The sequence below is a fragment of the Oryx dammah genome, unplaced genomic scaffold (genome assembly GCF_014754425.2).
Source record: "Oryx dammah isolate SB20612 unplaced genomic scaffold, SCBI_Odam_1.1 HiC_scaffold_29, whole genome shotgun sequence".
Taxonomy (NCBI): Eukaryota; Metazoa; Chordata; class Mammalia; order Artiodactyla; family Bovidae; genus Oryx; species Oryx dammah.
In genome coordinates this window covers 106,723,258-106,750,270 of record NW_024070213.1, presented here as the reverse complement: position 1 = coordinate 106,750,270, position 27,013 = coordinate 106,723,258, and the positions used below count along the sequence as shown (strand labels likewise).

At 36.6% G+C, this 27,013-nt stretch overlaps 1 protein-coding gene and 1 long non-coding RNA gene across 2 annotated transcripts in view; one reads left to right on the top strand and one right to left on the bottom strand.

Annotated features, from left to right (window-relative positions):
• The window catches only part of PTPRQ (protein tyrosine phosphatase receptor type Q), a 239,820-nt gene that overhangs the window by 168,762 nt on the left and 44,045 nt on the right, over positions 1-27,013 (top strand). Inside the window, exons 30-35 of the mRNA XM_040234499.1 lie at positions 1,416-1,482; positions 4,590-4,748; positions 5,267-5,489; positions 7,079-7,152; positions 18,654-18,753; positions 21,208-21,336. Of these exons, the coding sequence (XP_040090433.1) occupies positions 1,416-1,482; positions 4,590-4,748; positions 5,267-5,489; positions 7,079-7,152; positions 18,654-18,753; positions 21,208-21,336 (752 nt within the window). The remainder of the gene's footprint in view (positions 1-1,415; positions 1,483-4,589; positions 4,749-5,266; positions 5,490-7,078; positions 7,153-18,653; positions 18,754-21,207; positions 21,337-27,013) is intronic.
• LOC120858442 overlaps positions 8,709-27,013 on the bottom strand; it is an 86,467-nt gene continuing 68,162 nt past the window's right edge. Inside the window, exon 2 of the long non-coding RNA XR_005719866.1 lies at positions 8,709-9,371. This is a non-coding gene — a long non-coding RNA (uncharacterized LOC120858442). The remainder of the gene's footprint in view (positions 9,372-27,013) is intronic.

The following is a 27,013-nucleotide window of genomic DNA, read 5'->3' as shown; positions in this document are numbered from 1 at the left end:
ATTGCAGTGGCTTCTCTCGTTGCAGAGCACGGGCTCTAGGTGTGTGAGCTTGAGTAGCTACAGCTCACAGACTCTAGAGCACAGACTCAGTAGTTGTGGCACATAGCTTAGTTGCCCTGTGGCATGTAGAATCTTCTCGGACCAGGCATCAAACCTATGTCCCTTGCACTGGCATGTGGCCTGTCATTCACTGTACCACCAGGGGAAGTCCACTAGTTCATAAAGAAAAAATCAATCTTTGGATTATTTGCAAGGTGCAGTTTTCATTGTCCTCAGCACCTGAGAATTTACTAGAAATGTGTAACTTTCACATGGTCCTAACCTAATGAATCAAAACCTATAGGTTTTCCTTTAACAGGGTTTGTGAGTGACTTCTTTCCTCACTGCAGCTTGAGAAGCACTGCCCAGCTTTATTATTCCACTTAAATGTTAGGTTGTAAAGAAATATAAATAATTAATCACATTGTAGCATCACTTTTCATTTTAAATACTTTTTGAAGTTTACATACACCAATAAATATTTCCTTTATATATATATTTTAAGCTACATTTTATAGGCTTGGTTTATTTACTATACCTGCCTTATCATATATGTTATTTTAATTCAATCAAAATACTTCTAAACTGTGCATAGAGTGGAGGGTGGACCACTAATGTATGAAACAAATTTATTAATTCCAATAAAGATGCATTCTGAATTGTGTTTATTGAATATAATGAAATTGGCAAGAACATAATCATTATTTTATTAACATATAGCAAGATACAGTGAATTAAAGAGGAGCCTGTGTCTGCAGCTTCCTAAGCACCAAGTTGATTGAAAGGATTCACATTTGTGTAAATCACCCTCTGCAGATACAAACAGAAATGCTTTATGTGTATATGCTGCATTATGCAGGTTATAGCGTCAGATACTTAGGGGCAGGGGTGAAGCAGGGCAGAGAGGCCAACTTTCAGAGGGATGATTTAATACAGGAAAACTGGGAGGCTGAGGGAATAGGGTTTCATCTCAGAAGGAAAGAAAGAGAGTCTTGAATATGGATTTAAAGAAAGCTGGAGTTACCTAGCTACAGAGAAAAGGAACAGATGTTAGAGTAGATGAAGAGAGAGCGTAGACATAGTGACTCTTCTGCTCTTTCCTCCTACGGGTTCAAATAGAAGCCACATCTTTCTTAGTCTCTGTGATAGGGCTGTTTAGGTTGCCGAGCCTTTGTTCTCAGGGCTTAGCACCATAGTGTCAGTTGTAAGAACTAGTTTATTGCTAACATTCTTCCTCCATATATTATATAAATGAGTGCAAGAAAATATAGACTATATGAATTTTTAAAAAAATAATTTTTAAATGACATATAATTGCTTATATATACACTTGTGCAATAATTTGAAAATAACAAGAAGATGTTTCTTTGTTTTAGGTTTATGCAATCAATAGTGCGGGTGCAGGGCCAAAGGTTCAAATGAGAATAACCATGGATATTAAAGGTACATGAGCTGCCTTCCCATGAAATGTTTTTGTCTTAAAAGTAATTATAATTTATATTCTGTATTGGAGTTATGGATGTAGTTAAGCTTTTAAATGATGCATATATATATAGTAAGCATACATTAAGTAATAAGTAATAATATATGCTTATTAAAACTAATTAAAATACCTAAATCTTGAGGCAAATTACCATGTTAATTACAGAGACTGTCTGCTATATTTGTTTTCTGCTAAATTGAAATTTTGCTGAGACAAACTTTATAATTGTATTTTATGTTTTTTAAATTTTATTGAAAAGAAAACTCTTTCTTCAAATTACCCATGACTGGACTTTGACTAGTTCTAAGTAGATTCTCTGACTGATGTATTTTTGAAAGTCAGATTCTTTTAAGTTAATAAAATGGTATTTACTGAACTACCATAGAATCAACTTTATGATTCTGGCTATAAAGTAGATCTATCAATTCATCATTGACAGGGATTTTTTTCATAGAAAATATATAAAAATCTAGAGATTCCCTCCCTCACCAAATTCCACAAAACCCACAGAAGGTTATTAAGAGGACTTTAAGGCCACTCAGTTATTCAGGGTGCCTTCTCAAGAATGAAACATGCACACGGATTTGTCACTTCTCTAAAAACCTGTGTGAAACCTGCAGAGAGATTTTAAAAATATATATATTGTGCTTTAGTAGAATTCCACCTGATCCTCTTTCTAAAATGAAAACCATCTTCTCTCAGCCTTTGGTAACTACAGTGCAGCACAGTGATTAAATGCCATCTTTAGGCTGGTCGAGGGTCAAGTCGCTGAGGTTGAATCCTGGGTTGGCCATTTGCTACCTTGTTTGGCTTTAGACAAGTTTCTTAACACCTCTCAGTTCAGTTCAGTTGCTCAGTCGTGTCCTACTCTTTGCGACCCCATGAATCGCAGCACGCCAGGCCTCCCTGTCCATCACCAACTTGCGGAGTTCACCCAAACTCATGTCCATCAATTCGGTGATGCCATCCAGCCATCTCATCCTCTGTTGTCCCCTTCTCCTCCTGCCCCCAATCCCTCCCAACAGCAGAGTCTTTTCCAATGAGTCAGCTCTTTGCATGAGGTGGCCAAAGTACTGGAGTTTCAGCTTTAGCATCATTCTTTCCAAAGAACACCCAGGACTGAATCTCCTTTAAAATGGACTGGTTGGATCCCTTGCAGTCTAAGGGACTCTTAACACCTCTAAGCCAGTGTAATAGAGATAATACTAGTTCCTACCTCATGTTGTGAGGATTAAGAGAGAATCTGAAAAACCCACAGTGTCTAGAAACTTGCTTTGTTAAAGATAAGAAATATTCACTGGAAGATGAAGCTGATAAATTTTATTTTTTCACCATTGGGTAGTTTATATAACTGTAATACTATTTCTTTGTTATTCAGTGGCAGACTTACTCATATATTCAGTATGTCACAATAGATGCATTATATTTATTTAGTAAAACTTCCCATTTCAGACATTTTGCTCATCCTCCAGTAAAGATGATTAGTTCTGACTTCCCACACCTTACATAGAGCAGATAGACTCATGACCAGTTATCTAGAGAAGATGGACGAGTACTGGTAGCAGGGATGGGGGTCTAAAAAATTGAATTTTTCTCTCGTAATATGCATAATTTTATTAATGACATGGAGTAACACTGGATTAACAATTGTCATATCAGTTTGGACAGTACTGTCCAATGACAGTTCCTGTAACTGGAAACCTTGTCTTGGGGGCTCCCCAGTGGCCTCCCTTGAACCCGGAGGCTGTTCCTGCCACATCCTTTCTTCCTTCCTTCTCCTCATTTACACATGTCAGAACTGTGATCTTGCCACCTACTATTGCTCCCTGCTCCCCTATTCTTCACAAATATTTCCCCCAGTAAACTTCCTGCATATCTAATATCATCATAACTCTGACATCTCAAGAGGAGTGAGCTAAAGAATCGAGTCAAAAAGATTTGGTTGATGTCTTGATACTTCCCTTTCACAGCTATGTGGTGTAAGGCTGTTTTCCTCATTTATCAAATGGAAATGATACTGCTGATTTTATGGCATGATTAAGAGGCTTTTTTAAAAGATTTTATAAGTATGAGAATTGAAGTTTGATTAAGCAACTTACTGATGCTCAAACAGCTAGTGTGAGGAGCTCTAAGATGAAACAAGCAGAACCTCTACAAATGTTAGTTTTGAAGATACTTATATGCATTGTTAGTAAAATGTGAATTATCATGACACTTTTAGAAATTATTCTGGAAATATGTGTTAAGGTTAAAAGTACATGTACCTTTTCTTCCAGAAATTCTGCTCTTGGGAATATATTCTATAGAAATAAAAGAATCAGTGAGTAAGACTTAATAAGGCTGATTAGTGAAGCAAATGTTCAAAGACTGAAGGAAAAGTGAATTCCCATCACCCGGTGAATGACTGAATAAATGTGATACAGTTCTACCATGACAAATAATACAGTTATTAAGAAGAATGAATTAACCCAGAACTTGCTGACTTGAAAAGATTTACAGTCATTGTAATAAAAAGCAATATGTGGTATAATTATAATACTTAACAGAGCCCCATTAAAATGTATCAGTGAGAAAAATCCATTACATATGACTTTATTTTTATATGATTATGTGAACATAAAAAAAAATATAAGAGGATATCATCTAGTTGTTTGGTATGGATAATTGTGGGGTTGGAGGGCAGGGCTCCTGGTATGACTAGAATAAAAATTAGTGAACCAGCTAAAGGAAGTAAGAGAAAAAAAACACTAAAATCTTAGTATGATTTAATAAATTTGTGAAAATTATATAGAGAGTTTGAATTTCTTTAATACATGAAAAGGAATCCGATGTCTGAAAATCACACCTGGGCTCCATTATCTCAGGCAAGTCTCAAATATATAATTATATCATTAGGTAATAATTGCCAAATATCTGCTGTCTCCAAACAAAAATGTTTCATGTTATTTATGTTTGTCATCACTTTATCTGTAAATTACCTGCATGAAAGGAGAATTTAAAATGATTTTCTCTTTTCTGTAAGAACAAAAAATCAACAGCTAGTGATATTTCTTCTTCATGTTTATAGCTCCAGCACGACCAAAAACCAAACCAACCCCTATTTATGATGCCACAGGAAAACTTCTTGTGACTTCAACAACAATTACAATCAGAATGCCGATATGTTACTACAATGATGATCATGGACCAATCAAAAATGTACAAGTGCTTGTAGCAGAAGCAGGAGGTATCATCACAGGCCAGGTTATCTTGTTACATTGTGGAGTGTGGACTGCTGAATGCTAAAGACATTTCAATTCAAAATTAGTAATCTAAGATAGACTGTTGATTATTACACATCTTTCGAGCTTAGTAGATTGTCAATATTATCATTAATTTGTGCCTAAATAGTTTGTCAAACTTAAAAGACATGTGGTTAAAATATTTATTTATTCTATATGCTGGTAGGATTTTGGCAGGATGCAGTCTTGATAGCTTCTTTGCAGGTGGGAAAGTTACTCTTGACTGAAGAATGCTTTTTCTCTGAGAGGTCATTCTCCACAATAGTGGCTATGGATTCACGTGTGATGGGATAGGTAGGGTTACCTGCTTATCCAGGTAGATCAGTTGAATCATCCCTGGTGGTTCAGAACGTGAAAGATGTTGCATCCAGATTTTCCTCATGCAACTATAGAAACGCCTTTTATAAATGTGAAAATACGTTTGGATATGACTTGTAATAATTCTTCTTTTTCCTGAAAATAGCTCAGCATGATGGAAATGTAACAAAGTGGTATGACGCATATTTTAATAAACCAAGGCCATATTTTACAAATGAAGGCTTTCCTAACCCCCCATGTACAGAGGGAAAGGCCAAGTTTAGTGGCAATGAAGACATTTACATCATAGGTGCTGATAATGCGTGTATGATTCCTGGTCATGAAGACAAAATCTGCAATGGACCTCTGAAACCAAAAAAGCAATACTTGTAAGTATAGTTTATGCTTACTATGCATCATGATAGCAAGCTAGTTGACATTTTTAACCCATCCATCTGCTGCTCCCCTCATTTTTTCCAGTAAGTACTGGATATCCATAATGTACTGTGACCTGATGCACGATAAAGATCAACAAGGCACTGTCCTTTCATTCAGTAACGGTACAGCTCTAGGGAAAGTAGGCAAACTTATAAGTGATTGTGGTTTGAAATAAGCAACTAAGGGCAATATGAATATTGTGCAAATTGGAGAACTCAGGTAGGAGAATTTAGTTCTTTTAGTAAAGGGCTATGTGACTAGTGTGCGATGTTTTGTCTTTCTCGTTATTCTGCCATGCATGCTGATGTATGTACAGCTTTAGAAACACTATCCTCGTCTTCCAGTTAATTGTGGCTCCCTTTACTTTAGTCATAACAATCATTTTCAGCTCTTCATATTATCAAACATCTAAATGATATATTAAAATATTTATATTCACTGTAGTATTTGGTATTGTGTAGATTATAACACTAATATAAAAACAGATGTTGAGATTTTAGCTCTATTAAATGCTTTGCTAAATTTGGCTTATTTTTTTCCTACTGACTATTATATCATGACTATAATTTTTAAAAATTTAATTTCCTAAATATGATTTTTAATACTAAATTTGAAAAATACAGCTAGTTTCACTTTTGCCTACTAGTTAAAGCAGTATTAAATTCTTCATAAACATCCTAGGGCAACTTAACATTAGAAAGAGAAGTTAGAGCATTTTTTTTTCCAAATGCCTATCATCTGTTATTAAGAACACTTACTTCATTACTAAATTATGCCCTGAGATTAATCATCATACAATAATAGTTATAGATATGATATACTATAAAGTTTTATATCTAAGAATTATTGATTTTGCATAATTTTACCAAAACATTTCATATAAACCATAAAATCAAAAGAATTTGAGAACAGCAGAGATTATTAAAGTATATTGATGTTATATTTTAAAATTCTTATATGTTCATAGTTTTAAAATAAGGTCAATTTTGGTTGTCTCTGTGGTGATAGAATTATCCAGCGATTTTTAAGGTTTATTTTCCTTTGCACCCATTTTCTATGTTGTATGTCATGGAAGCATATAAAGAGAAAATATAGCTATGCACACTCAGAATAAGATTATTTGTTTACATGTGAACAAGGTAAGTTTTATATGATCATTCTAAATCTGACTTACTGGTATTTTCAAAGGTGGGTGAACTGTAATAGTTATGTTTAATTTAAACTGTGCTTGTGCTGACATTAAGTCATTTCATCTAAACAAATCTATGAGGGAGATAATCTCCTTAATCTGATTAACTGCTGACTCTTCATGAATCTGGTCAAATTTTTAGTCACACTCTGATGAAGTTGAAAAGGTCTGTGTCCAGGATAATTACTCATCTCACATAAGGATACTATTTGTTCTGATGGTGGCAGATTTCTAAGTTTATACTTTTTAAATTCATGTTCTCTGAACAAAAATGTATTTTTCCACAGCTATTTGTTTAAATTATACATAGGAAAAAAAAGTCATATGTAAATTGTTTTTCTTCTTCCACAGATTTAAATTTAGAGCCACAAATGTCATGGGACAATTTACTGACTCTGATTACTCTGATCCTGTTAAGACTTTAAGTAAGACATTTTTGTAGTTTAATTTCATTTATAATCTCAACATGCTAATCATAGCTGTAATGTTCCTTAGTAAATGTATTCCATGACTGAATGTTCTCAAGTATAAAGTCATTTCAAGGTTAATTATGTTGACTAAGGAAAAAATAGTATTTATAATACTCTTTTAAGTGATGGGCTCCATCTATTCAAATTTGGACATAGATTTCAATATGGTATTCAGTCTAGGCTGATGTGTATGGACATTACACTAAGAAAATATTTGGTTTTTTAATATGCAATCTTCTATGTAAAACATTTTACTTCATAAAAATGAAAAAGGATTAAGGAATTTTTTTCTGAAATAATCCTAAAAGTTAGAAGCTTATCAGTCTTTTTAGGTTTTCTGTCTGATCAGTGCTTTCATGAGTTTTTCAGTTGTGTCCACCCAGTCAGGCCTGGGTAAAACATGAGTACCATTCAGTCAGATGCAAGTATACTTCTTCCTTTCCTCTTTCTCCCTCTTGCTCTCCCCCTTCTCCCCTTCCTACTGCTACTTCTTTCTCTCCTCCGCCTCCTTCACCATCAACATATCTAACATTAAATATTCTGTGCCAGACATACTCTGAGGTCCTTAGTATGTATTAACTGATGGATTCTTCACAACGATCCTTTACTTTAGATCAGTGGTTCTCAACAGACTGATTTTACTGTCTGGGGATTTGGCAATGTCTGGAGAGTTAGACATGACTGAGCAACTGAACTGAACTGGAGCCATTTTCGGTTGGGTTGTCCTAAGCGTGGGGGCTGAGCTAGTGGCATCCCATGGGCAGAGAGGTCAGAGGTGCTGCTGCCTAGCCTCCAGGGCATAGGCAGGCCCCTCCAGCAAGGAATTATCTAACCCTTAACCAATGTGCTGAGGTTCAGAAACCCTGTTAGGTTGCTAACATTAGTTCCATTTTGCAGATGAGGAAACCGTGGCCCAGATTCAGTAATTAAGTGGCTCTACCAGCCCAAATTTTATAACCATTAAACTGCAAATGCAGGACTTAGATCTGGATTCAAATCTTGACTCTACCACTTGAGAAAATAATTTCTATTACCCTCAGTTTCCTTATTTGGAAAATGGTGATATTATCTGCCTTGAAAGATTTATGTAAAACAACATGGGTAAATATATTAACCTTTTATAGTTAATAAAAATGCTGAATGCTTAATAGCTTCTTTTTGATAGGTTATAATGAAAGATTTAAAAATTATACTTCCTTGGGAGCAATTCTTTCCCTAGGATTTCTCTGAGTAATTCGCAACATTCTATCTCCTGTGTATCAGTCTCTGAGCCTGTGGAACTCTGTGTTGTTCAAATCCACTGTGTTGTATATACCATCAGTGCAATGGATTTCAGTGAGAGTTAGGGTTGAGAGAAGATAGACAACGTTCCACCATTTTTAGTTAGAAATTCTCATCTGGTTCTGGACCATTAATTGTATAAAAAGCCAGTTTCTGTGGCCTCCACTTAATTAAGGAAACTTTGGATCTTGAAGAAATGAAGAAATGTAGTACACCATTTGCTACATTAATGTTTATAAAAGAATAACAAATTTTACTGGCTATGCTGTCTGCCTAATTCCATAAATATCACTGGTTTATTTTTACATAACAATTCAATCATTTTAAACTTTCGTCAAGTGTTTCTGCATTTGAAGGATGTGTTTATCACCCCTGACACTGCCACAGTGAATATCTTAGTGGCATCAACATAATCTCCTTATAGGAAATGCTATAGGGCACAGCAGTCAGAAACCACACGTTACCACAGCTAAATGCTGACCCCAGTATATTAACTGATGGAAGATAAGACACATGGTACAAATGGATTAGCTCATATGTCTTCGAGAAATGACATTTTGTAGATGCAGTGCTAAAAAGAGATTACTTTGTTGTATTGTTTGCTGTGTATTATTCATCTCACAGCTTCTTGGGTTTATATAGATGATTGATATGAGGACAGCATAATCAGCTGGTTATCTGGAATGTAAAGTTGACACATCTGAGTTAATAGGAATGAGAGAAGAGAGAAAGTCAAGCATTAGGAACCGCACTACACAGGGATGTGCGTCCTCAGATACTGGATGGGCCCCATCAGCACTGGCCACAGGCCGTCTCAGGATGTTGCTCAGCGATGGTCTCTTCTTTCTCTTCCTGTCTCTCACAGCCAAGGCAGTGGCATGTAATAAATAAATCTAGAAGGCAGGAGAAATACGCTGGTAAGTTCTCTGATTGCTCTCCTGGAATCACCACCACCACCCCAGCCACCCAGGTGCTAATGTGTGTGTGCCCTGGTAACCACAGGAGTGTCAGAGGATATAAGATAGAGAAGGAAGGGCAGAGCACCAGCTCTTACCAAGGTTAGAGTAGGAGGGACTGGGGAGCCAGACTGGACGCAGCAGGTGGAATGCCACGGGGTTGGTAAGGGGTAGTGACAGGGAAGGGTCATATGTATCTACAATCCGTTTTTCAGGGTTCATGTTATTTGTTGGACAAGGAAATGGCAACCCACTCCAGTGTTCTTGCCTGGGAAATCTCATGGACAGAAAGCCTGGCAGGTCACAGAGAGTCGGACGCGACTGGGCATGCATAGACCCATGACATAAGGACAGCCTTTCAGGTTCCTCCTTAGAGTGGCCTTCACTGGGCTCTCTCCTGGCAGATAGCAGCTCGATAATAGGCTTTTGTTCTGTAATGCTCACTCTGACTGACTGCACAGAATTCTGCTACCTAGATAGTTATCTATAGCTAGTAAAACAGTACTGGGCAGGAGTAGATGGAGTTTAAAGGAGTGCAACCCTCAGTTATAGTGAAATGAGATGTTCAGATTTGTAATGGAGCAGAATTCTTTGATCTAGAGCAAAGTAGCTCAGTCATTCTGGTGAATGGATGTAACACCATCAATTTCTGGCCTCACATTATTATTATTATTATTTTTACCTAGCTATTGGATATTGTGGTTCTGTGTCTGTCTGGTTCTCTCTGAAGAGTCAGGTCAGAAAAGGTGCTGGTCTACAGTTGATATTCATAAAAAGCCATGAAGTCATAGTTTTTGGAAAAAGAACATTGCTGAGGAAGATATAGTAGAACGGCTCAAAAAAGAAACAAAGTTGACCGTTTCTATAGTGGGCAGTGGTCAATGGCAAGAATGATTTCACGGCTGTGAGAGTGGGGGCCAGCAAACAGCAAATGCATTGGTATAATATCCCTGGGGTCATAAGAGGACAAAGGATGCAGGTTGAGTCCTCTCCTTCTAATATGTCATGTATTAGGATACAGGACCAGTGGCTCCCAGCATTTCTCACAAGCCTGCCCAATACTTGGGTGTATCTCACACTTTAGTCAAAGAAGTCTAGGTCCCATCTAGGCCATCAAACCACCACTGGATGTACAGTCATGCTCTGGTATTTTGCACACCACAGGCAAGGAGCTTCAAGTTGAGTTACCTATCAGTACAGTCTTCAGGATTTAAGCACCTTTTGAAGGCTGTGTTTTGAAGTTAGTTAGTATAGGACAGGCACTTACAAGACTGGCCATTTTGATAGTGGCTGCGGCTATAGAGATGATATTATTGGGATGTTAAATTAGGGGCAAAGAATCACTGATGAACTAAAAGGCTTAAGATTAGTGAAAAGGCTAGCAGCGGGACAAGCGAGAAGGGGCCAGATAGGGCTTTGCTAAACAAAGAGGAATAAGGTGGAAGATGAGTCACACCTGAAGTCTTGATGACCTGTAGGAATAATGCAGAATGACAAGTGCCATCATTTTAATCCTGAAGATAGACTTACAACTTACTTTTATTTGCATTCAGGACTGAGCCTTAGAATTCTTATTAACCAAATTCATAAGAATTCTTCTTAAATTAATTTTTAAAAACTCCTCCTTAGGTATCTAAGTTTATGGAAACTGCTTGCAGGCAATGTTTTGATTTTAAGGTTTCATTATAGAGGAGTCCTATGATTTGAAGAGCAGACACTCCGTTATGTACCTCACAGGGCTTCATTAAAGCTGAACAAGAGGAAACAAACTCCCTGGCAAAGGCACTCTGTGATTGGTTTTTTTTTTTACTGTGCTGACGATGGAAAGTTCCAGTATTCTCACTTGGGAAGAAAAATAAGGAGTCACTATATACTTTTTTTGTGGCAAAAGGAACAGGGGGAAGTTTTATGATGTTCACAAGCAGTAGTAATGTGATAGTGAAGCTCGTAAACTCTGCAGCCAAACAAGCAAGTTACAGGCCATTTTGGCATATATGGAATTTGTGACTTTGAATTAGTTACTTAACAGATTAACCTCTGCAGTCTCATTTCCAAAAGTAGAATAATACCCAATTCATAAACTAACTGGGCTTCCCTGGTGGCGCAGACAGTAAAGAATCTGCATACAATGCAGGAAACTCAGATTCAATTCCTGGGCTGGGAAGATCCCCTGGAGAAGGAAATGGAAACCCACTTCCAGTACTCTTGCCTGGAGAATCCCATGGACAGAGGAGCCTAGTGGGCTACAGTCCATGGGGTAGCAAAGAGTCAGACACGACTGAGCAACCTACACTCTCACTTCACACTTTCATAAACTTAACTGGGAGATTAAATCAGATGAATGTACAGATTAATGAATAAGGTTATTAATATATGAAACGTTTTTTACTTATGTGCCAAGCCCTTCATGAGTGTTTTTCTCCATATAGCCTCAAGTATTTTTTTCACTACAACCCTATAATGTGATTTCGTATTTATGGGTATCCCTAATACATTGCTAAGAAATCTGAAGCTGGGTCTTTAAGCAGCTTGCCCAAGGTTACAGAGCTGGGGAAGTACAACACCAGCTTTTAGACCCAGGCAACCTGACTTCAGGCAGTGTTGTGTTGCCTAGAAATTACCAAGTGCCCAAGCAGCTTTCATTACTATTGCTAATTTTTCTGCTCCTGCATACTTCCTATCCTTGTTGTACCATATTCTCCTCTCAATATTTTAAACTATTTCTAGCTGTTCTCTTTTGACGTTCTGAGCTTTTTAAGACTAACATTAATACATTAGTATGCTTCATTTTTACACCTAAAAATGCAGTAATTCCTTTTGTTTTTTTGTAAACAATAAGTGTGACTTTACATCCTGGAAATAATTGTTTAGTATCTACTTCTAATATTTTGCATAGCTGATATATGAAAGTAACATTTATTTAGGGTATTTTAATAGATATTTCTTAAATTATGACATAGAATGACTTCTGGTAAGTTCTTTGTACAGTATTCAAATATTCTGGATGTCTAGTACAGGGCTGAAAGAAAACTTTTTAACTGAAATTCTGTCATAATAAATGAGTTATAAAGCTCAAAGTCACATTCTCTTATGTGATATGTATCTGTATCAAGAGACAGACATTGTCCTAGGAGCTTTATAACTCATTTAATTCAAGCTTCTTCTGAGAAATGTAAAAGTAGCTTAAAAAGTCAGATCCATAGGCTGAGTTTAAGAAATGATAACTTTAATCAAAAGATAATACTTGTGAAAAATTAGTGCTTTATAATTATGATTTGCTTAATTACAGTAGAACATTCTGTTATGCAAATAAAATGATTTGTCCTTTCATAGGATTTTAAGTCTCGTTAGGAAATGACTTGTACATATTACAAAAAGAATGCTCATACTTTCAAGCAGAAGAGTTCCATTTTCTGTGAAAGAACTTAGAGAATAACTTCATTCTGTACTGCTAATGCTGTGGGTACATACATAGCAGTGAATCAAAATTTGTACTGGACAATCACAGTACATTTTGTCCTTTCTTAGTAGTACATTTGTAATGCACGTGCCAAAAGGATTACCTACTGTTTATTAATACATTATATGTCATTTCTTCACTTCACTTGGCTGGTGCTTTGAAATGGTAATTTAATCTGAAAATTTCTATGGCCTATGAAATCATTTTTTTCCCACTAGATTACAGAAGGGAAGCAAAAAGCAAAGGAGAAAAGGAAAGATATACCTACTTGAATGCAGAGTTCCAAAGAATAGCAAGGAGAGAGAAGAAAGCCTTCCTCAGTGATAAATAAGAGGAAAACAACTGAATGGGAAAGACTACAGATCTCTTCAAGAAAATTAGAGTTACTAAGGGAACATTTCATGCAAAGATGGGCTCAGAAATAGTAGGGACCTAACAGAAGCAGAAGATATGAAGAGGTGGCAAGAATACAGAGAAGAACTGTACAAAAAAGATCTTCACGACCCAGATAATCACGATGGTGTGATCACTCACCTAAGCCAAACATCCTGGAATGTGAAGTCAAGTGGGCCTTAGGAAGCATCACTACGAACAAAGCTAGTGGAGGTGATGGAATTCCAGTTGAGTTATTTCAAATCCTGAAAGATGATGCTGTGAAAGTGCTGCAATCAATATGCCAGCAAATTTGGAGAATTCAGCAGTGGCCACAGGACTGGAAAAGGTCAGTTTTCATTCCAATCCCAAAGAAAGGCAATGCAAAAAAATGCTCAAACTACCACACAATTGCACTCATCTCACACACTAACAAAGTAATGCTCAAAATTCTCCAAGCCAGGCTTCAGCAATACGTGAACTGTGAACTTCCAGATGTTCAAGCTGGTTTTAGAAAAGGCAGAGGAACCAGAGATCAAATTACCAACATCCGCTGGACCATCGAAAAAGCGAGAGAGTTCCAGAAAAACATCTCTTTCTGCTTGATTGACTATGCCAAAGCCTTTGACTGTGTGGATCACAATAAACTGTGGAAAATTCTGAAAGAGATGGGAATACCAGACCACCTAACCTGCCTCTTGAGAAACCTGTATGCAGGTCAGGAAGCAACAGTTAGAACTGGACATGGAACAACAGACTGTTTCCAAATAGGAAAAGGATACTTCAAGGCTATATATTGTCAACCTGCTTATTTAACTTATATGCAGAATACATCATGAGAAATGCTGGGCTGGAGGAAGCACAAGCTGGAATCGAGATTGCTGGGAGAAATATCAATAACCTCAGATATCCAGATGACACCACCCTTATGGCAGAAAGTGAAGAAGAACTAAAGGGCCTGTTGATGAAAGTGAAAAAGGAGAGTGAAGAGGTTGGCTTAAAGCTCAACATTCGGAAAACTAAGATCATGGCATCCACTCCCATCACTTCATGGGAAATAGATGGGGAAACAGTGGCTAACTTTATTTTTCTGGGCTCCAGAATCACTCCAGATGGTGATTGCAGTCATGAAATTAAAAGATACTTACTGCTTGGAAGGAAAGTTATGACCAACCTAGACAGCATATTAAAAAGCAGAGACATTACTTTGCCAACAAAGGTCCATCTAGTCAAGGCTATGATTTTTCCAGTGGTCATGTATGGATGTGAGAGTCGGGCTATAAAGAAAGCTGTATGCCGAAGAACTGATGCTTTTGAACTGTGGTGTTGTGGAAGACTCTTGAGAGTCCCTTGGACTGCAAGGAGATCCAACCAGTCCATCCTAAAGGAGATCGGTCCTGGGTGTTCACTGGAAGGACTGATGTTGAAGCTGAAAATCCAATACTTTAGCCACCTGATGGGAAGAGCTGACTCACTGGAAAAGACTCTGATGCTAGGAAATATTGAGGGCAGGACAAGAGAGGATGAGATGGTTGGATGGCATCACCGACTCGATGGACATGGGTTTGGGTAGACTCCAGGAGTTGGTAATGGACAGGGAGGCCTGGTGTGCTGCGGTTCATGGGGTCACAAAGAGTCGGACACAACTGAGCGACTGAACTGAGATTCCAAGGTCTAGTGACTCAGTGCTACCTGATAAAGATGATTCTTTATTCATCTTCATGTTTCCTTTCTCAAGCATATCCAATTAGGAATGTGCATGTTAAAATTTATGAAACAAGACATTTATATTTTAATGTGTGAAAAAGCTGTACCTAAAATACATTATGAGCTATTATATGCTCACTTAGTGTCTTCTAAATTTAGGTGAAGATTCTAGGTGACCATGAAACTCTGATAAATGTTTACGATTCAGTATTTATTCATATCCAACATGCAGAGGAGCCATAGAAACACTTTTAGATTGTTAACATTTGTAAGCACCAAGCCAGGGGAATAATGTTGAAACATTAATCCCTGTGTATTTTACAAATCATTGTCACTTGTTTTTAATACTTTTTACAGTAAAATTATATAACTTAAAATTGATGATAATTACTAATTGTATAAAGAACAAAAACTTTATAGTTATTTGGTTTAATGCCTAATCCCCTGAAAACTTTTCATTTCTACTTCAAAACTGAATTTTTAATCAGTAAATTTTAAAAGTATTTATTGAATATTTGCTATGTGCCAGATATTATTCTCAGACTTCGTATACAGTTGTGAATAAAATAAAGACACCTGTCTTCAGGAATCCTACTTCTGGACTGGTAATAGGAAAATAAATAAATGAATTTTAAGATAAGAGGGTTATGGAGGGCGAAAAAAAGTAGAACAGAGTACAGAAGCGGTAGGAGGGAGGGGGAAGACAGGAAGTGGTGGAGCTGTAACTTTCCATCTTAATAGGGTAATGTCTGAGTCTGCTTGGGCTGCCATTACAAATACCACAGATGTAGCTTAAACAACAAGATTACTTTCTCACAGTTGTGGAGGTAGGCAGTCCAACACAGAGCTCCAGCCGGTTCTGGACGCGGTGAGCGCTCTCTTCCTGGGTGGAAGGAGGCCTCCTTTTCGTTCTGTCTTCCTGTGGCCTTTCCTCAGCATGTGCACACAGAGGGAGAGAACAGGCTTCTGGTGTTCTCTTCTTAAAACGACACTAATTCTGCTCAACCCTTAAGACCTCAAACAACATTAATTTCATCCTTACTCAAATACTGTCACCTTGTACTTGTGTTAGGGTTTCAGCATATGCATTTTGGAGGGACACATATACTCAGTCTGTAACAGGCTTCATTGACTAGGTGATATTTGAGAAAATTCTTGAAGGTAATGACATGGCTCCCCAGGAAGATCTACAAGAGAAATCCCTTTCCAGGCACAGGAAGAAGCTGGACAAAGCCCTGTATCAAAAGTGACCTGGTGTATCCCAGGAACAATAAGGAGACAGTCTGGCTCCAAAGCAGTAAGCCAGATGGCAATTGGAAGAGAAGTCAAAGAGACAACAGGGAACCAGGGTGTTAATGAGGGACCAGAGACCATTAACCTATGGCCACAGGCCATTGGAAGGACTTTGGATTTTGCCTGTGAGAGATGAGAAGGATTTTAAGTAGAGAGGTAATATTTTAAAGCCATTATTCTTGCTTAACTGTGCTGAGAATACATAGAAGACAAGGATAGATACAGGAAAACTTGTTAGGCATCCATACAATAATTCATGCAAAACAGGATGGTGGCCTTGATCAGGTTACTTGCAGAAGAGGTAGTAAAAGGTGAATAGAGAGTACACAAAAGTTTTGAATAGTATAATGAACCCCAAGTACCTATTAAGTTTGCCACATCTCTATTTATGCATTTGTCATTTTACCCCTGAAGTATTTTAAATTACAGAAAGCATTATCTTCCACTCCAAATACTTTCACTTATTTCTCTAATAAGTCTGTTTTTATTGTTGCAGTTAAACAAAATTAATGTTAAATCCTTGATATTATGTAAAACCACCTACTTTCAAAACATCCTCTGATTTTTTCTTTATAACTTTTTTGAAACAGGATCAAATGAGAGGTTCACACATTATTTTTGATTGTTGTTTCTCTTAATCTGGGCTTCCCTGGTGGCTCAGATGGTAAAGAATCCACCTGCAATGCAGGAGACGCAGGTTCGATCCCTGGGTTGGGAAGATACCCCGGAGAAGGAAATGGCAACCCACTCCAGTATTCTTCCCTGGAAAATCCCATGGACAGAGGAGCCTGACGGGCTATAGTCCATGGGGTTGCAAAGAATCACACACAACTGAGTGACTAACATTTTCAGTTTTCTCCCCTTCTCAGTCTATTTTCATCTAGAAGAGACTTCTTCCTCCCGCCTCCCCACTCCTATGCCAGACAATCATTTAGGCAACTAGATGAGCTGTCCTGTAAGTGGTTCCATGTTCTGAATTTGTCTCATTGCTCTTTACTGATGTCATTTTATTCTTGAACTACTTTTCCTACTTTCTTAGAGATAAGATCTAAAGGTCTGAATATGCACAATGAACATTTTGGCAGGAGTACTTTACAAGTGTTGCTGTGTAGATCAAAATACCTCATGGCAGGAGGTATATAATATCTCGCCTTACCACATTTTCAGTGACGTTAAAATTGATCAGTTAATTTAGTGATAGTGACAGCATGATTCTTCACTGGAAGTTTTTTTCCCATGTTGTAACCAGCAAATATCTGTGAGGTGATAGTCTGACATTCCCTAAATGTCTAAGTCCCTATCAACCTCCTAGTCATTTAAAGATGCATTTGTGATTGTTACCTGAGTCAGCTGTTTCATTAGGAATGCAAAATTAAATTCCAATTTTATTATTTCTTCCACATTTATTAAACAGAATTGTCCTCTAAAAAGGAGCTTTTTCTCCTTAACTAGGGCTTTTTTTTAATTCATAAAAATAGAAAGCCGGGGGGGGGGGGAATGCTTAATTTTCTCCCTTTAATTTCAAAGTTTTAGAGTGAAAGAAAAGTAGTTTAGCTAAAACCAGAGGTTACAAAGTAGTATTTTTAATTTTCATTTCTATTCCATTGAATAATATTAGAACTCATGGATTTTTATACTGATATTGAATATATATTTTATCAGTTTCAGTTTTTATTCATTGTGAAGTTTAAAATGTTCCATCTTTGGCCAGTAGGACCTCTTACAGATGACCTTTTGTTCTTTCTGTACCATTTGCCTTTGATAGTTTCTTAGCTTTCTTGCTCCATTAGATGTCCCAAATTCCTTCTGTGCCCTAATCACAATTTGGGATTACTATATCTCCAATTTTCCCTAGTTTCTTTTAGTGAAAAGTGTGTATACCTAGAAGATAGAGTCAACAGGATTTCCTCAGAGATCTTGGATGTGTTCTGCGAATGAGAAAGTCAAGTATGACTGCAAGATCTGGGGACTGGGCAGCTAGAATAAATGAAGTTGCCATCAACTAAGAAGAAGAAAGATGCAGTTGGAAGGAGGGACAAATAGGAGTTCAGTTTGGGACATTCTGATTTTTAAAATTTAATTACATTTCTATATAAGGTGTATAGTAGGCAATTGAATATACAAATTGGGAGTTCCTTAGATTACAGTTAAGTAGACATCATCATATAGATGAAAATTAAAACCATGAGGTTGCATGAGTGTACCAAGGGTATAAGAAAGAGGACCAAGGATTGAGCCCCAAAGTTAAAAGATCTAGAAGATAAACCCATGTGTACATTTGGTTAACGTTATTGAGAAAAGGGCCAAAGTATATCTTTTTGTATTTTAGACCCAACAAAGTATCCCATATAATAATAATTAATGATCATGTTACACTTTCTCTTCAGGTGAAGGACTTTCAGAACGAACTGTAGAGATTATACTTTCAGTCACTTTGTGTATCCTTTCCATCATTCTTCTTGGAACAGCTGTTTTTGCATTTGCAAGGTAAGACTATTTGCATTAGACTTATTCCTAAAATGCTTTATGGACAGTTAATGGTTTAATTAGGAGACAGAAGCCCACAGTGGTTACTAGAATGGGAAGCCTTTAATAACAACAACTGTTAGCAAATACAAATAGTTTACTATTAAAAGGAGTAAATGGAAACACGAAGGGATCCAAAAGTACCAACTGCAACCAAGCTGCTCTCTCTAGTCTAGGGGAAGGTGGACAATAGGTGAACAAACTAGAAGCTGTCTCGCTCCCAAGTTTGTCATGGGATGACCACCACAGGCACATACATCATATTACAGTGAGCAAGGAAATATGACAGAGAAAGCAGCTGGAGCTGGTCTGTAGAAGCTGCCCATCATTACTGGAGGGTAGGCAGCCTGGAATTAGTGAAAGCAGTCCATGCCGCCCGATTGTTGATGGGCTGAAGCTACTTAGCATCATTCACTGATGGGATGGAGAAGGCATGAACTCTAGCAGCAGCTGGAACTCATTTAGGTGGACTACTGGCCTTCCACAATGAATCATAACGCAGCCCTAGAACACACCAGGGAAATATCTCCCTCTCCCTACTGCCTTGCAGGATGACTAGTGTCCTCTATTAAGAAGGCTCAGCATCCCACCCGCTGGCCAAGGAGTCTAGCTCCAATACCTCAAAGCGGGACAAAGAAGTAGATATAGGCCTGAGAGACAAGTTTACACAAAAGGGAAAGGTGCCAGGCTTTCTACATCTTTGAATGTTTACAACTGATAGGTTTAATTAAAAAGATTTTAATCAGGTTTGATCTTTGGGTTCAGATGATCCCCTGGAGGCGGCCATGGCAACCCACTCCAGTATTCTTGCCTGGAGAATCCTCATGAACAGAGGAGCCTGGCGGGCTACAGTCTGTACGGTTGCAAAAAGTCGGACACGACTGAGCAAGTAAACACAGGGGAAAGCACAGGGGAAATCTTAGTTGTGATTCTAAAATCCAGTTTCATAAGATAAATTGCCAAGTTAAAGGGACCTTCCATTTGTAAAAATAACCATTATACTAATTTCTTAAGTAGCTCAGTAGGCTCTGTTTTATCTGAAGAATGTTGTCCTGTATTGTGTTTGCCAAGCATCCTCTATTTCATCTTCAATCTTTTAAATTATCATTTGAACTCATGTACACCTGTGGTGGATTCATGTCAATGTATGGCAAAACCAATACAGTATTGTAAAGTAAAAAAATAAAATAAAATAAAAGTTAATGCATTAAAAGACAATTTAAAAATAGAAAAAAAAATTTGAAGGGCTCTTGATATTTTTCTTCTACTAGATAGCGTTCTCAGATTCACGAGAAGACAGTGAGAGTTATATTGTGCAAGCTATGGTCCTTGTCCCTAAGGGACATGCAACCACTGTATTCACAATGTTGTTCTGCTCCCAAATCATTTCTTTATAGGATGAGCTCCTCTAGTGGGCAGAAAATGGCCCCCTCTTACTCCCTACAACTTCCCTTCATGTGGCTGTTCAGCCACCAGAGTTTGATCTCACCTGAACATCCCCTAGGCTTTCACACACTGCTGCTTTTGTTCAGTCAACCGTAAATGTGCTTCCTCCACTTTCTGCAACACCCAAGTCAAACTCTACTTTTTATTTCTAAGTGCCACTAGTTGCAATCACATATCATTTCATAACTGATCAATTACTGTTTTACAAGTTGTAATTTGAATGTTTTTTCTCTGTATGCTTTTTCTACATTCCAATCCTTCTCAACTAAATTATATCCTTGAGGATAAGGATATGTTTTACTTATATGTTTTACTTTCTGTATCATCCTCAACACATAAATCATAATAAGTATTAAATATTTGCAGTACAAGATAGAAAAGCTAAATATTACTTTATATTAAACATCAATTTGATTTGCAGATTCATGTGACTTCTATTTTTGAACCTGAGTTTTCTGGTTCTATTTTATACTCTTAGATTATATAAAGAATATATAATTAGATATACAGACTTGGCAACATTTTTATAAAACTTATGTATCTTATCATATGTAAGTGTTTTATTTATGTAAAAACAGTGGAAGGTTGTCTGTTTGAACTGGTGCTGATAGCAATGAGCTGTGTCCACACTGGCATATTCCTTTTTATGATAAATCTATGGGACAGCTTGAGGGAGGAGAAACAAGCTCACAACATCCGTCTCATTCACTCTATACTTTAAATGTGTCAGTGACTCAGGCCTTGAAGAACTAATTCTCATTAAAAAGAGCATGTTAAAAAATTATAGTAGAATATATTCTGTGGAATTAAAACAGGGAGAAGAATTTGAGTAGCTGTAAATTTGCAACGAGGTCACAGAAGTGATCCCAACAAAGAAATTATTTGACTAACATCTTAAAAAGAAATCTAAATACAAATACATGCTTTCTATGCTAGTTCCTCCTTGGACTTTACTACACTTACTTTTAGAATTCGACAGAAGCAGAAAGAAGGTGGGACATACTCTCCTCGGGATGCAGAAATTATTGACACTAAATTCAAGCTGGATCAGCTCATCACTGTGGCGGACTTGGAACTGAAGGACGAGAGATTAACGCGGTGAGCACACTCCTCTGGGCGAACAGTGGTCCAGAGGGCCCGGAGCCATGACCCTATTGTGACCTGTACTTGTTGGAAGTGTTTGTGGGGCTTCTATTTACACAGGTCACAGAGATTTTCTTTCAAAGGGTGACCTCCATCTTCCACACACTTCTCACTGGTGTTCAGAGAATCACTTACTCTTCCTAATACTTTGAGTTCAATATGAACCTGGGTCTATAATATTCAGCAAAGCTTTTTTTTCCTCCTGAGACAATATTTGTATACATTAAATCTTTAAAATTATGTCTAATAATTAACTACATATGATAGTGTTTTTTTACATTGGATTTTTCCTGTCCACATTTTAAATTACATATTTATTCAAATTTGTAACTACTTGATACTTATCATTTTTTATAAAAGCCTTCCTTAAGCTCTTTAATGTAAAACATTATTGTATTCAATGTAAAGTTACATTAAACTCTAAATTATATATTAACACTTCATTTTTTAAATTGCTTAGTATTTAGGATTAAATAGAAAGTAAAATTTATCTTTGAAAGGAAAAATTTTAAAGTATGCACTAAGTATGTGCCATCAATATGTTTTGGAAATAAGAGTACTTAATTGTAAATGTTAAGTAATTTTATATTCTTTTATTTTTTATTTTTTTTTATTTTTTTAAATTTATTTATTTATTTTTAATTTTTACTTTACAATTCTGTATTGGTTTTGGCATAGATTCTTTTAAAATCATAAGTTTTTCAAAATGTTGGCACATTTGAAAAACTTCTATTAAGATAATTTACCAAACTCTTAATAAAAACTATCATCAGAAAGTTTTAGATTCTTATGAGATTCAGTATTTTATGATGCTCACAGCATGTGACAATTGTTACAAAGTACCTGCACAGTTGTGTTGAACCTTTGGAAGTTATTACTATGAAAATATGGCACCAAAGGTCTTAAACTTAAAAAGGAATTAATCATTTATAGTTGTCATTCACCAAAGCTGGTCTTTGCCTAATAGACTGACTTTGCACAAGTATTTCTAGCATGTCTAAAAATATCCAGTATGTGCTATAGATGGAACTGTCATCTGATAAGCAGGATCCTTCCGAATGCTACAAAATGAAAGTTATTCGGTGTTATCAGTAAATTACAAAGTACTTTGGTTCGTTGGATATGAAAATTCCTTTATACTTATCTACATTTGTTTATGTTCTAATACAGGTTGTTCCTATCTAAAATGGATAGTGCTCCAAAGACTAAGATAGTTATATTTTAAACCACAGAAAAGATCAATAGATCTGCAGGGTAACCTGCCCAAGCTAAATCCTATCATAGAAACAATAAAACATCAACAGTATTAGGCTATGCCTCAGTTTTATAAGGGTCCTGGTACATAGTAAAAGGAAGTTGCTTCTCCTTTACCCCTGTGGGCCCAACTCCCTTCCCACATCCCTTTCTCAATTAAGGCCTGGGATCTCCATCTTTCTTCTACATGTGAAGCGTAAAAGGAATGAAACTTCAAATCTCTGTGTAATTAATTAATTCTAGTTTTCGAACAATTTAGTTGAATCTGTTCATGTGAACTTCTAAGCATCCAAACATGTTTACAGTATTTTTTAAAAGTGAAAGCCACTCAGTCGTGTCCAGCTCTTTGTGACCCTATGAACTTTACAGCCCAAATTCTCTAGGCCAGAATACTGGAGTGGGTAGCCTTTCCCTTCTCCAGGGGATCTTCCCAACCCAGGGATCTAACCCAGGTCTCCCGCATTGCAGGCGGATTCTTTACCAGCTGAGCCACTGGGGAAGCCCAAGATTACTGGAGTGGCTGGCCTATGCAGCCTATCTGCAGTGGCTCTTCCCGATCCAGGAATCAAACCAAAGAATCTTTATTAATCACCCAAAAGTCTCTAGTACGTGGATCTTTAGGAGTTATAATACAGTGGAAAAAGTCAGTCAGTATTGGAGAAAGTATTCTTTTTAAAGAAGGTTACCATTCTATAGAGGCTATGTGAGGACAGATCCTCTAAGCTCTGTGTTTTCACACCTTGCCCCCTACTCTACTGAACACAGCCATTATCAAAAAGGGATAATATATATATTTTAAATATCTGTCATGACAGCTAATGGAAAAGGTGGGCAAAGACTGTATAGACTATTTATTATTGGGTCCTTAAAATTCAAGGACAGCCTCATTTAACATTAACTCATTTTCCTGCTTCCATGTTTGTTTATATATGTCACTTTATTTGTAAATAGGTGTAGAATTGTCTTTAAAGTATATTTCAAATAATTTAAATCTACTTTTGCATATAGAAAACTGGTATATATTACTGCTAGTAATATCAAAGTTGGGAATTTTAGTTTTCAATGCTTTTTGCTTCTTTGTTATGACTCTAGTAATCATAACTGTAATACATTGGTAATTCCAGTGTCACATACTAATATGCTTTGTTTGATTACAGAAATCTATTAAAATAACTGTCTCCAGCTTTATTATTTATTGAAGATTTTTCATGTTAATAAAGTCACATACATTCGATAAAACTAGAAAAAATAGTAATTAACAGAGTCACAATTAGCTGTGTGCACACTGCATGCAGTCATTCCTCAGTGAGGCTCCAGAGCTCTTTGCCTGTACTTCAGGTACGGGAAAGCCCGAATCTATCAAAAGCCACACATGTCTGACGAGGACTGAGCCACAAAGACTGAGGGTAGATTCTGGGACTGAAGAATCGAGGAGTTTGAGTTAGCTTCCAAATTGCTGAGTAACTTATGCCACGTGTCTGTCATTTACAAGACGGAACTTAGACAATTTCCTTTAAATCTACCCAACTAACATATGTTCTTTCCACTTGAGGTTTAGGCAAATTTTTTTTCCTTCCAAACTGCCCACTTTCTTCATGCTAATTGGACTGCCATTTTTCTTCAGTGTTATATTTTGTCACTTGTCTGTAACAGAAATGATAAAATATCTAATTAGCAGTTAAAATATTAATTTTAATGGAGTTATCTAATTGACCAAAAATGGTCATTACAATAATTGATATTAAATCAACTTTAGGACTTACTTAAGGTCTCATAGTTAAGAAATTATATTATATATGCATGTATGGCTATATACATTTTTTAAGATTCTTCCTATAATTTCCATATATGTAAACTCATATTATTTGATTATATTATACCTTGTTTCATTAAGGACCTGAAGACAAATTCTCTCATTGTTTTTCATCTTGAAAACTAATGAAATTCAAAGATTTAGAACTCTATAAATCCAAGAGAACATTCAGTGATATGCAAAGAAAATGTTTTAAATTCTTGTTTAGAATGATAATGATATCATTTCATTATACCATTTTGATATTTTTAGTGAACACAAGCTATATATATTAGGAAGAATATATAATATTTGGGTTCATCTATTTTACATTCACCAGATTAGAAGATAACACTGAGATTTGCTATTTGATAAACAAATAGCACATTAACACATTGAAGTGAGAAATGTTTCTAGGAGAAAATATTAGCAACATGAGCATGCATATACACTGGTAGCACAGACCTGTCTCTCTAAAATTACTGAGCCTGGATCACAGAATAAATCATGAGGAAATAAAAAAATACAAAGACAAATGAAAATGAAAACACGATGCTCCAGAACCCATGGGGCACAACAAAAGCAATTCTAAGAGGGAAGTTTAATGATACAAACTTACTTGAGGAAATAAGAAAAATCTCAAACAACCCAACTTTATATCTAAAGCAACTAGAGAAAGAACAGGCAAAATCCAAAGTTAGTAGAAGGAAAGAAATCACAAAGATTAGAGCAGAAATAGAGATGAAGAAAACAATAGAAAAAGATCAATGAAACTAAAAGCTGATTCTTTGAAAATATAAACAAATTTAATAAAACTTTCACCATACTCATCAAGAAAAAAAATAAGAGGGCCCAAAATAATAAAATGAAAAAGGAAAAAGGAAAAGTTACAATGGACACCACAAGTGTACACAGGACCATATGAAATTACTACAAGCAACTATATGTCAATAAAATGCACAACCTTAAGAAATGGACAAATTCTTAGGTGCAACCAACTAAGACTAAACCAGGAAGAAACAGAAGGTATGACCAGACCAGTTACAAGTACTGAAATTAAATTGTTATTTAAAAATTCCCGACAAACAAAAGTCCAGGATCAGATGGCTTCACAGATGAATTCTACCACACATTTAGAGAAGATTTAACACCTATCCTTCTGAAACTCTTCCAAAAATTGCACAGAAAGGAACACTTTTGACCTCATTCTATGAGACCACCATCACCCTGATGCCAAAACCAGACAAAGACAGCACACCCACAGAAATTACAGACCAATATCACTAAGTCTGGAACAAAATACTAGCAAACTGAGTCCAACAGTATACTAAAAGAATCATATACCATGATCCAGTGGGATTTATCCCAGGGATGCAAGCATTTTTCAATATCTGAAAAGCGATCGGTGTGATATACCACATTAACAAAGTGAAGAATAAAAATTAAATGATCATCTCAATAAATGTAGAAAAATATTTTGATAAAACTCAACATCCATTTATGACAAGAAAAACTTTTTAGGAAGCGGGCATACAAGAAACACACCTCAACATACTAAAGGCCATATATGACAAATCCACAGCTAACATCATACTCAGTGGTGAAACGCTAAACATTTCCTCCAAGATCAGGAATAAGACAAGGATGTATTTTAGTCAACATCGTTTTAGAAGTCCTAGCCACAGCAATCAGAAAAGAAAAAGACACAAACAGAATCTAAATTGGAAAACTGAAACTGTCACTGTTCACAGATGACATGATACATAGAAAATCCTAAAGATGCTATCAGAAAACTACTAGAGCTCATCAATGAATTCAGCAAGGTTGCAGGACACAAAATTAATGTACACAAATCTGTTACACTTCTATATATTAACAATGGAAGATCGGAAAGAGAAATGAAGGAAGCAGTCCCATTTACCATCACATCTAAAAGAATACAATACCTAGGAATAAACCTAAATAAGAAGGCAAAAATGCCTGTACTCCAAAAACTATAAGATGCCGATGAAAGAAATCATAGACAACACAAAGAGATGCAAAGGTATACTATGTTTGTGGGTTGGAAGAATCAATATTGTGAATATGACTGTACTATCCAAGGCAATCTACAGACTCAATGCAGTCCCTATCAAATCCCTAAGAAATTTTTCATAGAACTAGATCAAAAAAATTTTACAATTTCTACGGAAACACAAAAGACCCTGAATAGCCAAAGCAATCTGAGAAAGAAAAATGGAGCTGGAAGAATCAGCCTCCCTGACTTCCGACTATTCTACAGTCATCAGAACAGTATAGTATGGCAGAAAAACTGAACTATAGGTCAATGGAACAGGGTAGAAAGTAGAGATAAATGCATGCATCTATGGTCAACTAATCTATGACAAAGGAGACAAGAATACATAATGGAGAAAAGACAGCCTCTTCAATAAGTAGTGCCAGGTAACTGGACAGCTACATATAACAGAATGAAATTAGAACGCTAACACCACACACACACCCACACACACCCACACACACACCCCCCCCACACCCCCCCCCCCCCCCACCCCCCACCCCCCCCCACCCCCCCCCCCCAAAACAACA